Raw genomic sequence first — 16609 nt, 5'->3', positions numbered from 1 at the left:
AGATTAAAAGCACAGTATGCGTGTTCGTAGGTAGTGTTTCTCTGACCATTTATTCAGTCATATGTGTAGTAAATGTTGCCATGCCAGGCACTGAGTAGGCAGCACTGGGGAACCAATGACACATGGCACAGATCCGATTGCTGTACTCATGAAACTCACCCTTCCCATTATGTAGCGGCGGAAAGGGTTTACTGTGAACAGGAACACGCAGTGGGATGTATACTTAACTATGGAGAGGAAGACAGGATATTAGGGAAGATCCTACAAAGAACACCAGTGCCAGTGGGTGAGAAGGGCAACACTGCCTGAAAGAATTGATCTCTGAATGGAGACATGAGGGAGGAAAGGAGTCAGCTAGACCAGGAGAGGGGGGATAGAGTCGTGTGCATACCCATCTGTGGGTAACTTAAAAGCCTTTTATATTTTGGTATCTTACAATAGAAACTTGATCATTATAATCTCTAGGAAATTATTATAAATCAGTTACCTAGCAAAGAAGTTGTCAGTTTAATGTATTTGCTGAGCCATGTTGTGGCTCTCTTTAAATCTGTCATTCAGCCCCTCCATCCCCACTTTGGCCATCTCTTTTAAATTTTTTTCTTCTGTGCGGATGTTTACCTCTTGTCCAGTTTGCTCTGTGACCCAAATAAAATGGCTACTTTTGCTGAGGGGTTTCCCTCAGACCTGATGAGCTCACCGTGATCCAGCAGTGGTACACCCATGCTGTTAGGAGATGGAGATCAGGGGGGACGATTTATCATCTGTAGACATTAAAATGTGGCTGGTAAGGTGTGCTACTTGTAGAGCTAGTTTGGGGCTTAAATGTCATTATTGCAGTTCTCAGACCTTTGGACTGAATTTTAATGTACATGTAAAAGGTCTACATACTAAGGCCTGTGACTACCCTGTTTTGGATAACTAGGGTGGTCCATTTGAAAACAGTCACCAGCTACGTAGCTTAGGAGTTTTATTTTGTACAGAAACTGAATACTTTAAATTCCAAATGATTTAATTTTATGAAAGACTTAGAATGAGACAGCAAGATCAGCACGTGTGATTTTGGTATGGAGTATCGTTTGCTCGAAAGCAACACACAACTTCTTTAATGCTGAGCATGGACTTGGGAGAGTTCTGCTCTGTCATAGATGTTTTAGAGAGTAAGATCCTGAAACCTTAGGAGTAGAGGGTTTCTGGTTGTCAAGGAGAGGTCACAGTCTCGGAGGAAAATCTCTGGTAGCATCCTCCATGTAGACCTTGTCTGCCCAATCTAACTTTCCACTTTAGTTTCTTCGACTCCGCACCATGCGTTTAGAGTACAGTCCATTTTCTTTTCTGAACTGGGACAGATGGTGCTGTCTCTTTTGATTATCTGTTTATAAGGGAAGTGTTGGTTAGGAAGAACAAGAAATGAAACATGGCCAGATTAAATTGAGAGCAGGAATTGTACAGTTGAAGAAAAGCCAAATGTGTTCAGTGTTTTTCTACTTAAGTTTACCATAACTAACGACTTTCTAGAGTTAAAGTTAGCTGTAGGGTGGTTTCTTTCCGCATTCTTCAGTTTATTTAGGTCAGGGACTATATAGTCATTTTCCATGGAATTTGTAACCCTCTGAATTGAATAATGGCTTAACAGGATTTATGTTTAATCTGCGTTATATCTTTTTTATATATGAATTTGGTGTGTTACATAGTGTTTAAGGTGTATAGTGTGTTACTTTGATTTATCTTTTGTAATGTAATTGCCAATATAGTGATATTTATCACATTATAAGATTATAGTACATATTATCATCTATATTCATTATACTGGGCATTAGATCACTATGGCTTATATACTGTTCATTTTAAGTTTGTACCTTTAAATACCATCACTTTATCTCAACCACTCTCTTCCCCGTCCACTCCCCCCTTTCCCCAATTCCCTCATACCACCATTTTACTCCATATTTTTCCAGGTTTAACTTTTAGAATCTACGTAAGTTACACATAATGCTGTTCTTTGTCTGACTTACCTCGCTTAGCATAGTGTGCTCAGGGTTCATCCATGTTGTCCTAAATAGGAAGATGTCTGTCTTTCTCGTGACTCAGTAATATTCCATTGAGTATATACACCGCATTTTTTTTTCATCTGCTCATCTGTTGATGGGCGTTTGGGTTGCTTTCATGTCTTGGCTGTTGTGAATAATGCTGTGATAAATATGAGAATGCATGTATCTCTTCAAAATCCTGTATTCATTTCCTTTGGGTATAAACCCAGAAGTGGAATTGCTGGATCATATGGTAGATCTTTTTAACTTTCTGAGGAATCTCCATACTGTTTTTCGTAGTAGTTGGCCCAATTTACATTCCCATCATCAATGTATAAGAGTTCCCTTTTCATCACATCCTTGCCAGCACCTGTTCTTTTCCGTCTTCTTGAAGATGGCTCTTCTAACAGGTGTGTGGTAATAGTTCATTGTTGTTTTGCTTTTCATTTATCTGAGGAATAGTGATGCTGAGCATATTTTCATGTGTCTGTTGGCCATTTGATGTCCTCGTTGGAGAAATGTGTGTGTTGCTCTTCCTATTTTTTAGTCAGATTTTTGTTGTTAAATTGTTTGTTTTTATATTGTGGATATTAACCCTTTATTTGTTAGATCATTTGCAAAAGTTTCTTTCCTTCCATAAGTTGTCTATTTAGTAGTTTCTTTTGGTGTGCAAAAGCTTTTGAGTTGATGTAGTTCAATTTATTGATTTTCTTCTTTTATGCTTTTGATGTCATGCCCTCAAAATTATTTACAAGACCATTATCAGTGAGCTTCTTACCTATGCGTTTTCTTCTCAGAGTTTTATGGTATCATGTCTTTACATTTTGACCTTCCATCTATTATGTTTTCTTTTTTTTTTAACAATATACATTTATCATTTTATAGTTTTTTAAAGATGTTTGTGATTGCGTTGGGCCCATCAGGATAATCCAGGATAATATCCCTATTTTAAGATCTGGTCATTGGGAATCTTAATTTCTTCCTCCACCTTAATTCTCCTTTACCATGTAACCTAACATATTCACACATTCAGCACCTAAACAACTTTGGATTATGGTATTCACTGCACCTAAACTTAACTAGAAGCTATAGAATCTGTTGTTTGTTTATTTTATTTATTTTTTTTAGTACAATTGATACAGTGTTATCTTAGTTTCAGGTGTACAGCATAGTGATTGGACAAGTTCACTACAAATGTAGCTGCTATCTGTCCTTATACATCTCTGTTAGAATATCATTGACTCAGTGTTCCATTTTGCCGGATCCCCTACCCCTCTGACAACTATCAGTTTGTTCTCTGTACTTATAGATCTGATTCTCCTTTTCGCTTATTCTTTGTTTTTTTTCCTTTCTTTCCAGATTCTACTCCTATTTTGAGTTAATTTTTGAGTGGTGAGAGATAGGGGTCCAATTTCATTGTTTTACATGTGTTTCTCCAGTTTTCCCAGCATCATTTGTTGAAAAGATTGCCCTTTCTCTGTTGGGTATTCTTTTCTCCCTTGTTACATATTAGTTGGCCATATATGCCAGAGCTTAATTCTGGGCTCTCTAATCTGTTCCATTGGTCATTGTACCTTTTTTTGTGACGGTACCATTCTGATTTTATTATTGTGTCTTTGTGGTATAATTTGAAATTTGAAAGTGTAATACCTCCAGCTGTGTTCTTTTTTCTCAGGATTGCTTTACCTACTGGAGATCTTTTGTGGTTCCACACAAATTTTAGGATTGTTTCTTTCTGTGGAGAATGCCTTTTGTATTTTGATGGAAATTATGTTGATCTGTAGATAGCTTTGGATAGTATGGTCACTTTAACAATATTAATTCTTCTGACTCATGAACATGGGATATCTTTTGTTTGTGCCTTTGATTTCTTTTCAGCAGAATTTATAGTTTGCATTGTACACATCTTTTACTTCTTTGGTCAGATTTATTCCAAAGTATTTTGGTTTTGATGCTATTGTGATTAGAATGTTTTATTTTTCAGATGCTTCCTCATTAGTGTAAAGAAATGCAGTTGATTTCTGTATTTTGATTTTGTATCCTCCCATTTTGCTGAAATTGTTGGTTAATTTTAGAAATTTTAGACTGATTGTACAGGATTTTACAATGACAGTTCTACTTCTCCCATTTCAGTTTGCATGCCTTTTATTCCTTTGTCTTGCCTAATTGCTGTAGCTTGAACATCCAGCACTATATTGAATGGGAGTCATGAGAATCGGAATCCTTGCTTTGTTTGTGACTGAGTAGAAACCTTTTAATTTGTCTCCACTGCGTATAATGTTTGTTATGTATGTACGGCTTTTATTAGGTTGAGGTATGTTCCTTCTATACCCAACTGTTAAGAATTTTTATCACAAAAGGATGTTGTATTTTGTCAAATGCTTTTAACTGCAGCTGTTGAGATGATGGTATAATTTTTATCTTTCATTTTATTGATATGATGTATTATATTTGTTGATTTGTGTATGTTCAACCATCCTTTCATCTCAAGGTTAAACCCTCTTAATGCGTTCTTGAATTTGGTTTGCTAATATCTTGCTGAGAATTTTTGCATCTGTATTCATTGGAGATACTGGCCTGCAGTTTTGTTGTAGTATCTTTATCTGGTTTTAGTATTAAAGTAATGCTGGCTTTGCAGAATTAAGTTTGGAAGTGTTCCGTCCTCTTCAATATTTTGGAAAAGTTTAAGGAGGATTGGTATTTTCTTTAAATGTTGGATAGAATTCTCCAGTGAAGTCATCTGGTCCTGGAGTTTTCTAAGTTGGGAGTTTTTTGATACTGATATAATCTCTTGTGATTGGTCTGTTCAGATTTTCTGTTTCTTCCAAATTCAGTCTTGGTCGGTTGCTTATTTCTAGAAATGTATCCATTCCTTCTTGGTTACATAAATTGTTGGTAATTATTAATAGTAATCACTTATGATTCTGTGTATTTCTGTGCTATCATTTATAATTTATCTTCAATTTCTAGTTTTGAGTCGTCTTTTCTTAGTCTAGCTGAAGGTTTGTCAATTTTATCGTTTTTGGAGAACCAGCTCTTGGATCCATTGATTCTTTCTCTTTTCTGATTTCTCTTTCATTTATTTCTACTCTGATCCTTAATATTTCCTTCTGCTGACTTGGGGCTTAGTTTGTTCCTTTTCTAGTTTCCTGATTTGAAAGTTGTTTATTTAAAGTCATTCTGACTCCTTAATATATGTGTTTATTGCTGTAAACTTTCCTCTCATAACTGCTTTTGCTGTATCCCATAACTTTTGTCTTGTGTTTCATTTTCATTGGTTTTGGATAATTTATTATTTTCCGTTTGATTTCTTCTTTTACCTAATGATTGTTTCAAGTTTGCGTTGTCTTAAAATGCCATTTAAGATTAATGACTCTTGGGTTATTGGGTTGCTTTGTTTTATCTTTAATTGCTGAAAGACTTAGAAACCAGAAATGGATTTACATGTTGTTTTTCTTTCTAGTAGCTTTTAAACTAGAAAATCCTTGGCTAATAGTGGCTTTTGACAAATCTGAAAAATTTGGATGAATTTTGATAAATTCTACTTTATGCTACTAAAATCTCTCACCAGCAGTCTGCACATTTCTGTGCTATTGGCCAAGCGACCTTTAGCCAGAATTTTTTTTTTTCGAAGATTTTATTCATTTCTTTGACAGTGAGAAAGACAGCGAGAGCAGGAACACAAACAGGGGGAGTGGGAGAGGGAAAGGCAGGCTTCCCACTGAGCAGGGAGCCACATGCGGGGCTGGATCCCAGAACTCTGGGATCATGACCTGAGCCCAAGGCAGTCGCTTAACTGACTGAGCCGCCCAGGTACCCCTAGGCAGAATATTTAATAAGTGTTCAGAACAGAATTGTTAAGGAGGTGGGCAAAGGGACATAGAAAACAGTTTGAAGGGCCTCCCACTGGCTACATTTGGTATAGTTTTAGCATCAAAAAGAAGGATTGCATTGGAGTATTACAGTGTTTTTAATAAAAAGAATCCATGAATTCATATATACTTAAAGTGAAGGAAGAACTAATACACGTAGAAAGAATGATAGAAAGCTTTATCGTCATCTTGCAACTATTAATATAATACCTTCTGGCAAAGATCATCATTGTTCAACCCTCAAGTGAAAGGAGGAGAATGTGTTTTCACTGTGGAGGAACAGGTCACCCAACACTGTAACCAGGTCATCACAGTGCCGAGCTTCACCAAAAGGTTCCAACTGGTACTGTGTGCTTCCTCGTGTATTGGATGAATTATATCTAGAGAATTCTTGCCAAAAGTTTTAATTTGAATCTAATTATGAGGAAATAGACATTTCAGATAGTGCTAAATGCTCGAAGAAACCTGGTCTAGACTCTTCAAAAATAACAACTTTAGGAAGACAAAAAAATATGGGGGACTTCTGTTCTAGGTTAAAGAAGATGAACAAAACTGGGTAGGTGAATCCAACATGTATTTCTCTGTTGGATCCTGGATTAGGGGGGAAAACATTAAAGATACTAATATCATTGGAATGATTGGGTGATATGAATATGGGATGTATATGAGATTTTATTCTGTTGGTGTTAAAATTTTTGGTTGTGATGTTACGGTTGTGTGCGAGAAGGTCCTTGTTCTTAGGAAAGACACGCTGAAGCTTTTGGGGTAAACTCAAGATCTGTCATAAGATGAACAAGTTCCTTCCAAGTGGTTCTCAAAAACAATACGTGTGTGTGTGTGTAGAGATAAAATGTGAACATATGAGTATAGCAAAATGTTAGCAATTGATCAGTCTAGATGAAAGGTGTATGGGTATTTGTAGTACTAACTCCTTCACTTTTCAATAGATTAAAAGGTGTTTGACAGTGTATATTTGTACAAATCAGGCAATTTCCTGAAATTTTTTCCATTTCTGGATTCTCTGGTAAAATGGCAGTATCGGTCAGCCTTAGACCAATGATCCTGCCTGGCAATAATTGATTGTGATACACAGCAGCTCCCCCTGTTAAATAGGGTGAAGGCTTTTTCAGTTTTCCACAGTCTTTACCCTTCCCTTTTGCGTAATATGTCCACCTTCTTTTACTCATTGATATTACCTGCCTTGCAGCTAATATGCATCTGAGTATGTACCCACTTGTATGTACCCACTTATATCCTTCGCTGATTTTCTGGGTGAGGTCAGTTGTACCATGGGTAGTAAGGACTTTTCCATGTGCTAAAACTCTGGGGAATGATTTGGAGCTCTAGCACACAGAGTTAGCTCTGAGTTTGATCCCCGTGTCAGCTGATGAGCTTCACTGGGTTCTTTGGCCATTGACTGAATATCCAGCCTCACCCTCAGATGTGTAGATTAGTCCTATGGGACGTCAATTAAGAAAATGTAGGTGTAGAAAGTGTTCATATAGGTGTTATAAATATTAAAATTCTCTTTCGAATTTAATGTGTTACAACATTGTTCTCTCTGGATTCTGCCTGTTAGTTGACACAGTCTTGGCAAAAGTTTTGAATAAAGCCACTTGAGAAGTTTTCAATGTGGCATGCCAAGTCTTAATGAAAAAACATTTTGTGGAAACATTTACAGATGCCAACGCAGAAAGTAGTGTATAAACTTTAATTACGTTTGTAAGTCGTTCTATCCTGTGTTTAAGCGATTGCCTTCCTGTTACACACCCAGGGAGGGTACCAGCTCTTACTGGGTAATCATGGAGTTGAGCCTTCCCCCAAAATAAAAGAGCTATATCTGGCACAGGTTAGGACTGAGCTAGCCAGTGAAGTGTCTCAGACACACAGAGGGAAGGAAAGGAGAGGACTGAAGTCTAGTCATGCTTGACAGGCAAGCATATCTATGTAATACTTCATCCATTTTTGTGGGGTTTTCATTGCTGTTTAATTTGATGTTATTAAAAAATACTAGCTGTGTTCGTCTAGTTCCATGTACAAGTGTGATTTTTGTGAACTCAAGAATTTTTCTTCAGAAATTTGACAGAAATGAACAGAGACTATCCTAGTATTTCAGGTAGAATCAACCCAGTTTAGTTAGCATTCCAAGAAGGTGGTTAAGAGAGAAGCTATGAGTTGACCTGGAAGTCAACAAAGGGATTATATCTGGTGTTTCTCTTGTCTTTCAAGTCTCAGACCTAGCACTTCCTAGGACAGAAGGCTGTCCTTCTTATTACTTACAGTGTTAGGTAACTTTTGTCCAGAGACCCACTTTTGCCTATGAGTAGATTAATGTGAATATTCCTGGTAGGATTTTGCTCAAATCTTGGGCCAGGAAAGAAAATCACTCTTTCTACTCAGTTCCAGAAATATCGACAAAGGCTCGAAGGAGATCTGCATCCCCCCTCCCTTATCTCATTTACATTCTCTGGCCATCCCTCCTTTCCAGCCGGCCACTCCACCAACAAAAGGAATTCATCTCTCCTCTGCTCTTCCTCTTAGGGCTCCAGAATCTATTGGGAGCCCAAGTTCCCTTGAAAATATTTTCCTCGACTGGAAGGCAACTTCCCACGACATACGTTCACCTGCCTGCTGCTTTCTCTTTAGTGTTGAGAGTCTGATATTCCCTTAGCTGTCTTCCAGAATTTCCAATAGAGTAACCAACCACTTAACCAGGTAAATGGCTAGAGAGATGTTTGCTTTTGCATTTTTAAGCATCAGGATGATTGATACCTGAAGGTATTTCTGGAATATTTGTCCTTGGGCATTAACTGCATTGTCCTAGATTATGTAAATTTATTCCTTGTGATTTTGTACATTTTTAATATTTGATTTTAATACCATTAACTCTGGATTATAATCACTAAATGGAGGTCCTTAAGTAATTAATACTGCTTTTGTATGCATTTATTGATTTTTTTTTTCTCAGCATAGGTAATATTTTTTAAATTAAGATAGAGGATTTTTTTTCTTTTTCTTTTTGATTAGAAAAGCAATTCAGCAAGCATTCTTAAACCATCTTACCTCATCCCCATTCATTCTCGTTAGCATTGGTAGACAGTGATTGCATATTTAACTCTTCCTTACTATTGAGTCATATTTTTTTTCATTCCACAGTATTTATTTCCATTCATTTAGTACTTACATTGAATATTTAGTGGTTTTTAAGCCTCTTATCCCAAAAATGGGCATGACCAGAAGTTGCATATTTTCCATGCCCCTAGTTTAATATATAATATGTATTAAAGATAGTAGCGAAGTCAGCTCTTGGCAGATCTGAGAAAGCATATCATGTTATGTCAGGCATATCTGTAAATGAGGCGTGCGGATGAGAACTAGACAGAAGGTTTACAGAGAAATAATGCTGATGTCATTCTGTTGGAATGAAGGGGTTGTTACAACCATAAATACATTCTATAGCTCGCAGCTAAGTGTCTAGCTGCATTTCTTTTCTAAGATGGAAAAAATGTGAAGCAAACCAAAGAAGTAGATTGTGTTTATAAAGGGGGATATTTTAATTAGTTTAGGCCTTACAGTTATTCAAACAGTCTGAACTTACGGTTCTTTTTGGAGCAAACATGAAAACCATTATTTGTGGAAAGTTTAAACTTCACATGACACATATTCTGTCTATGTGTGTGGGTTGTTGTTTTGTTTTGTTTTTCTTTAAAAAAAAGCATATTTGCTTGCTTGTATATTTTTATTTTAACTTTCCCTTTGCTAAAAAATGCTTTATTTTCTTGGGAGACCAAACATGTAAGTTACTGTGCAGAAGCCCCCTTCCCCTTTATTTGGCATTTGCAGATTGAGTGGTTCTCAGCTCACTGGGATATGTTTAAACGAGAGGCTTCCCTCTTGACTCCTTTTAAAGAAATTACCTGTCCCCAAAAGTGTCTGTATCTGTGAAACAAAACACCCATTCTCTTTGGAGCACTGTCTGCGAGTACCCAGTAATCCTTTACTGATTGGCAGTCTTCACTGCAAGGAAAAGGCTTTCAAATATTAGGAAGGTAGTGATGTGAAAGGTGGGTTGTCCTGTCCATCCACGTCAGCCATGGTGGCAACGAAAATCAAAGCAGGTAGAAAATGATTTTGATCTGTTGGCTTAGCTCCTGGCAGCTTCAGTGCAAGGAGAAAGAAATACAAAGTTGACCTCTAAGATCTGCCTCTGTATTAGTTGACTTGCTGCAAACCAGAGCGAAGAAGGCAGGCCTGATGCTGAAAAGAACCTTGTCCAAGAACCTTGTTCTACAACCTTGTGCCAGAACCTGGCTTCCCCCACCCCACCCCACCCCTTCTAGGACATTCTGCTCTTCAGTTGTCACACACCAGACAACTTCTTTAAGGAAGTAAAGACAGAAACAAACGAAACCTAGTTTTCTCTTTAACTTGATATAAAAGAATTCCTGAAAGGCAGGTCACCAGAACTGTTCTTTCTGGTTTCGTTTGGAAATTTTTGTGAGAACATTCACTACTATTTATCTGTCCTCATGCACGATATGGCATGTGTGTGCGTGAGCACGAGGCGAAGGGAGAGCCACAGAGGTAAAGAAAGCAGGGCGAGCAAGTGAAAGCTTCATCCAAACTCTGGAATCTCCTGGATAGCTGAGCTCCAAAGCTGTTGAATGGAAAGGGTGATAATTTGTAGACTGCTCCGAGGCACAGTTCAATTTAGCTTTGTGAGAGGCAGGCCAGGGTCTGAGAGAACTGGGTTATTCAGGTGGGAGAGTTGTGAATTTTGGCATCCCATACCGGACTGCTAGCTTTCACGCGAGAGTTTACTTTACATGTAGTAAGTAACTGTCACTTTAGCTCGGTTCAACGGGTTTTATTTTCACTCTTGTGTGTGCACATTGTATGCCTGGCATTTATTTACTCTTTTCTCCTGGTCTGGGGCAGCACAAATGGAAAAGCATTCAGTAAATGTGGTGTGAATGCATTTTTCTCTTCTTTCTCCGTATTCAGCATTTAGAATCTTGAAAGAAAGAAAGAAAGAAAGACAGAAAGAAAGAAAGAATCCAGTCTGGCTTTGAAACTGCGTTTCTCCTGATATAATAGGCCAGTGATTGTCCCTTCACTACCTTTCCGTTCCTCACCCTGCCCTTTTTAGTTTTGATCTTCTCAGAATCCTTTGTTTATTTGGCTCCATTCATGACCTGCTTTTTCTTCCTTTTCTCACATACCTACCCTCAGATCCAAAGGCCTTTGCTCTATTTATTTGACAGCTTTCTTAGAGATGGAAAAAAAGAAAATAAAAGAAACAAGCCCAACAACCCAGGCTTTCTGATGGGACCTGTGGGCGGGGGTGTTCTGCCGCCACCTTCTTGCTTCCGTGCACCCCAGTGCGAACACCCCCCCTGCCAGCCCTCGGCTCTTCTCTCTCCACGTGCTCACCTTCGCCACCCCCAGAGCTTTACTCATTTGTCGCCGTGCGGTCAAAGGTTCTGCTTGCTCTGGGGCCACACACTGGTCGGTGGCCCTAGGGAGATCGTGTCTGCTGGCCCCGCATCTGTTGCCTTCCTCATTCCTCCTCCTCATTTCTCAGTCAGCAAAGACACCTGCATGTGTAGTGTTCAGCCTCAGAGGTGAAAACCATGATGCCCAGAATAGACTCGGGCCCTGCCCGCTGCTGTGAGGCGGAGTGGAGACTGTCCATCTTGATCACAGTGTTGTACAAAAGAGCCAGGGCATGGTGCCTTGACCAGCCAGCACGTACCTGGGTGCTCAAGAAAGATGAGCTTTCCTCGCCATAATCACAGACAGACTGGGACAGTCCTGACCTCCCTTTGGAAGTTGCTTTTATCCCATTCTGGACCTTTCACTTGTATTTCTGGCGCTTACCTGAAACCCATTTTTTTCTGTCTTAAACAGACCCCTGCCCCCAATCCAACCTCCTTTTCCATTTTTCCTTTTTCTGTCAAAAGCCTGACCATTTTCTCCTGTTATCTCTGTTTGAAAGCTGGCGAGGGGGAGGGGGCTTCCATTTTTGTGGGACAAAGCCTCCCTCTTCACTCCTTTCTTTCATGCCCTCTATCTAGTACACGGTCCTGAGGAGTCTTCTTTTGCTGAGCTCTTCAGTTCTTCCCCTCGTCTTTGTTGAGTAGGTCATTATCTCCGTTCTAATCTAAACCTTTATTACCTCAAGGATAGGGTCTGGCTTCGGGCTTCTTGTCGTCGTGCCCTTGTGCCAGTGACTGCAGAAGGAAGCAGTATAGCTAGTGATGCGAGCATTTGAGACCATCGGGTGCTGCAAACTCTGGAGTAACCAGAGATTCACAAAGTTTCCTCTTTAACAAGGGAACCAGTTCATCTACTGCAGCTGTGCTTACCTTATTTTTATTTTATTTTATTTATTTTTACTGACAGTTAATTTCTCAGATACACGTTACTTATAGTTTCCTTAACTACAGGAGGCTTTCCAGAAAGTGTGAGGATATTATGTCTGTGTTTGACTTATAAACTGTTATCTACATCTTAACGGGACGGGGACTACGTGATTAGAAACGAGCTTGTCATTTGGTCTTCTGAAGGTGAAGTTCCTCAGTTGTAATTTAACCGCCTGTATTGCCGCCAGTCGGTTTCTTTTTCTCACCAAGGTAGAGGTAAACACATTCTCCTAAGTAGAACGCAACAGGGTAGAAAGGAACTGATCCTTTTAAAGTTTAGGGTGGTGCCAGCTTCAAGTCTTACTATTCTTTACTCAGACTTGGTTCACTTATTACACAACAAAAAATACTCACTATCTGATTCTTCACAGAAAAAAAAAATTATTTCAAGTCTGTAGCATCACTGCCTTCCCGAAATGTGTATTTTAGCAGGAAGGACAAGTAATAAACAAGGGAACACACAGACAAGAGGATTTCTAGATTTTGGTAATCAAGAGAGAGGAAATAAATGGCATGTGAAAATGACTGGAGGCTGGGCAGGGGGTAGGGTTGAGGCAGGATTCTTGTAGAGTGAGTTTGAGATTAGACTTGAACAGTGAGTATGAATAGCCCTGGGGAAGAGCTGAGTCTCCTAACCTTTCACCAGTTCACTTCCCTCCTTACCTCCAAATGCCTGCTTGTCCACAGGGGCAGCGAGGTGTTGGTTCTCAGGTAGCCTTCTAGAATGCTCTCTCTTGGGTTATCTATATCAAAGCACCTATCACATGGAATTGCCTCTTGCTTTCACGTTCCCCCACTAGACTTGAACTATTTGAGGGTGAGGACATATGCTCAGCAATCATGTAGCTCGAGCGTTTACCTCATAAACTAGGTTTAACAGTTAAATAGATCTGTAAGTTCAGAATTAGATTACATCAAGTAGGTTGTGAAAGTTGGGAGGTTGGTTCCTCTACAACACATAGTCTTAAGTTTAAGTCTCTTCTTAACTTTTTTATATACACATTCTTCCCTCCCCATCCTCTCTGCTTCAAGCACATTTCCCCTTCTCTTTCTAAAACAGTTCTTGCCCCATGCAAAACCTCCCCACTTCCCCATCTTATTTAAAGACATCACCATCCATCCAGTTGATCAGGCCAAAAACTGGGACATATCCTTGATTCTTTTCATTCCTTCACCCTTGCTTATCACACCCAGTCCTCCAACACCTATACCTCTAAAACCAGCTCTGTTCTCCCCGTCTTTCCTACCACCCCCAGGCCAGGTGACCTCTGTCCTCCACCCAGACAGCACAGCAATGTGCTGACTAATCTCTCCAAGAAGTTCCATGCATACCTTCTATATGTCCACTCTTCATGAAAAACCAAACAGGTCTTCTCAGACTTGGGGGTGGGGGTGGGGGGAAGACCATGTCAGTCTCAAACATTTCAGTGGCTGCCCATTGAACTTAGAATAAAAATTGAACTAAAAAATCTGAACTCACAGCTGTGGATGAATTGGCCACTGTCTCTTCAGCCTTATCTCTTCATAGGCCTCAGCTTCTAGCTGATCCAGTCTCTCCCTTCTTCTTAGGACCATTTATTTTCTGTTGCCCGTAGCATTATTAGATGGAACTCACTGTTAATCTCATCAACTTTGTGAATATGTAAACCGGTACAGTGGCAGGTTGGCACAGCCTCAGTGAAATCCCCACCCGGGCATCACTGCCATTCCGGATTTGTCATTATCCTGTGTGTGGTACCAAAAGTTCATGGTCACAGGCAACTGACTCCATGGTGGCTCTAGTTAAAGGCCTTGGAGAAGGAACTGGGCAACCTCATTACCTTCTACTGGTATTAACCATTCTTCTTTTTTCTTTTTCCATGCAGAGTATGAGTTGGAAGTCAAGAGGGTTCAAGACATTCTTTCAGGAATAGAGAAACCACAGGTATGTCTTCTGGATTTCTCAGCGTAAATGACACATTCTTAAGCATTTCAAATGTGCTTTTCTTTTACCACATAGTAGGTAAACAAAAGGGCCCCTTCCTATTGCTGATTATTTATAAACTATGAAACAGTGTTGTTATTAATGGAGCATGAAAATACAGAACAGCAGTCTTTCTATTCAGTCATAAACCGCCAAAATGTCTTCTCTGTTAAGGTATTCTGGATGCAATTAGGTATTCTTTCCTGCTTCCAAGGATACATATCGTCCCCCTCACACCCTCCCCACCACAGGTCCACAGAACAGTTTTATTTTGATGATTTCCTTTAGCCTGTGTAAATGTAGTAATAATCATTTTTGAAAACCTCAGTGATTCCAAGTATTTTTCCAGGTAACTTTCAAAAAGGTATTTAAATGTTAGTTGAGAAAAACTAAGTCCAAAATACTGAGTGTAATGGCAAGAAGAAAAATTGGTAGGAATGATGATATTGTGAGGTTTTAAGTTTGATTTTGCCAAATGCTTTGAAATTCAAGCAAAAAATGCAAACTGTTGACTCAGCCTTTCATCTGAGGTGAGAGAGCCAGTGTTCTGGATGTTTTCTGGCCCAAATGGAAAACCTTGATCCTTGGTGGGTTTCAGATACTGAGGCTTTTTAACAGAAGAATTCACACATGCCTCAGGGTACACAGTTGACTTTGACTAACCCTAAAAGCATGAGGTATGTTGGAGGACGGGGCCAGCAGGGAACTTACTGAGGAGTGGGGTGTCGATGTTGGGTTGTGGAGTCTGTCCTGACTCTGGCAAGGAGCAGGTGGCCATTGCAAGTTTCTGAGCAGAGAAGTTATGCAGTCGGGGCTATTGAGGCTGATGAAACCATTGACAGAGGCACTGGATTGAGAAGAGATTGAACCCAGGAAGGCAAGCATCAGGAATCCGTTACTGTGGTATCAGTAGAGGCTCTAAGAGGCAGAATTCAGGTGAGAAGAGATTGAACCCAGGAAGGCAAGCGTCAGGAATCCGTTACTGTGGTGTCAGTAGAGGCTCTAGGAGGCAGAATTCAGGTGATGGCCCCCGGCATGGCTAGGAGAGAACGGAGAGCCATGGAGAGACCTTAGTAAGGTGTTACATCCTATCAGATACTTGGTGTCACAGACTGCTGAGCTCTCAGGCTTTGATGCCTCCCGTGAAGAGGGGCTTCCTCTCAGAGTCTCCCTGGATTCCTGCCCTGCCCGTCAGTTGGGATTCTCCACACAGTATTTAGAACCACTGTTAACTCCCCCAGCCTCTCTGTGCTCTGCCTGTATGTACAGAATACATCGTACGCCATTTACTTGCTGCCGCGTCTTCCCTGGTCTTTTGTGAGTCCTCTAGAATGGGCTCCTGTCTGTGTCTTTTGTGTATCTTCGGTGCCACTTTTAGATGTGTGGAGTTTGTTTCACTAGCAAGACACCCTGGGAGGTGAAGCCGGCGGTCAGTCGTAGGTGCCTGGTGGGTCAGGGGAACGAGACCTCCATGAGGAGATCCCATTGCATGGAGTTAGGATTCAAGCAGAGCACTGGGTGACAGCTTGGGGGGATGGGGGTGGAGCATGGAAAGAGGTTGGAAAAGTCTGGGGGACAGAATCGTGGGAGAAGCTTATACTTGTGGTACAGCAGAATGAGGGAGGCAGGCATCAGAATCGGAGCACAAAGGCAGAGCCGCCGGTTAGTTGACTGATTCAGCACAGTCACAAAACTCCACAGTACTGCCTTGCTCACGTGAGCACATACTGTGTCAGTCTTGAGTCACTCCTAGTCGTTTCCTCACTGCACAAGCAACAGAGTCTGTGTTTGTTCGGATCATGTGGCTCTGGCTAGATAAGAGCACTGTGGAAATGCTTTAGTCCTTCCCTTGATTCAGCATTTATTAAGCACTTACTCTTTATGGATCATGGAGCAGTTTTTAGGTAAAGGGATAGGGCACGAGCTGTAACATTGATAGGATTGTCATCTGAGTGGCCAAAAAGTCCAAAGTGGGTCTCATTTGGCTAAAGTCAAGGTGTTGGCAGGCCTGCATTTTTTTCTGGAGGCTCTGGGGGAGTCTCTTTCCTCACCTTTTCCAGCTGCTTCTGGAGTTCACCTGGATTCCTCGGCTTGTGGCCCCAACCATCCTCCTACCTGCTTCTCTGATTTTCCTTCCTCCTCCCCATTCACTTATAAGGACCCTTGCTATTACATCAGCCCCAGCCAGACACCCCAGGATTGTCTCTGTCTCACATGGTTCTTCAGGTAATCACATCTGCAGGGCCCCTTTTACCTCACAGGGCAGTATATTCATAGGCTCCAGGGATTAGGATGTGGGTGTACTTTGGGGGTCATTCTTTT

At 40.4% G+C, this 16609-nt stretch overlaps 1 protein-coding gene across 3 annotated transcripts in view; it reads left to right on the top strand.

Moving 5' to 3' along the window:
• FNDC3B (fibronectin type III domain containing 3B) overlaps positions 1 to 16609 on the top strand; it is a 339705-nt gene that overhangs the window by 229435 nt on the left and 93661 nt on the right. For all 3 annotated transcript variants that reach the window (XM_032341218.1, XM_032341222.1, XM_032341225.1), the window contains one exon: positions 14190 to 14248. In XM_032341218.1, the coding sequence (XP_032197109.1) occupies positions 14190 to 14248 (59 nt within the window). The remainder of the gene's footprint in view (positions 1 to 14189; positions 14249 to 16609) is intronic.

This window comes from Mustela erminea, chromosome 1 (assembly GCF_009829155.1).
Source record: "Mustela erminea isolate mMusErm1 chromosome 1, mMusErm1.Pri, whole genome shotgun sequence".
In the NCBI taxonomy this organism is placed as follows: domain Eukaryota; kingdom Metazoa; phylum Chordata; class Mammalia; order Carnivora; family Mustelidae; genus Mustela; species Mustela erminea.
The sequence above is the reverse complement of the archived record's forward strand: the minus strand, read 5'-3'. Positions and strand labels throughout refer to the sequence as shown.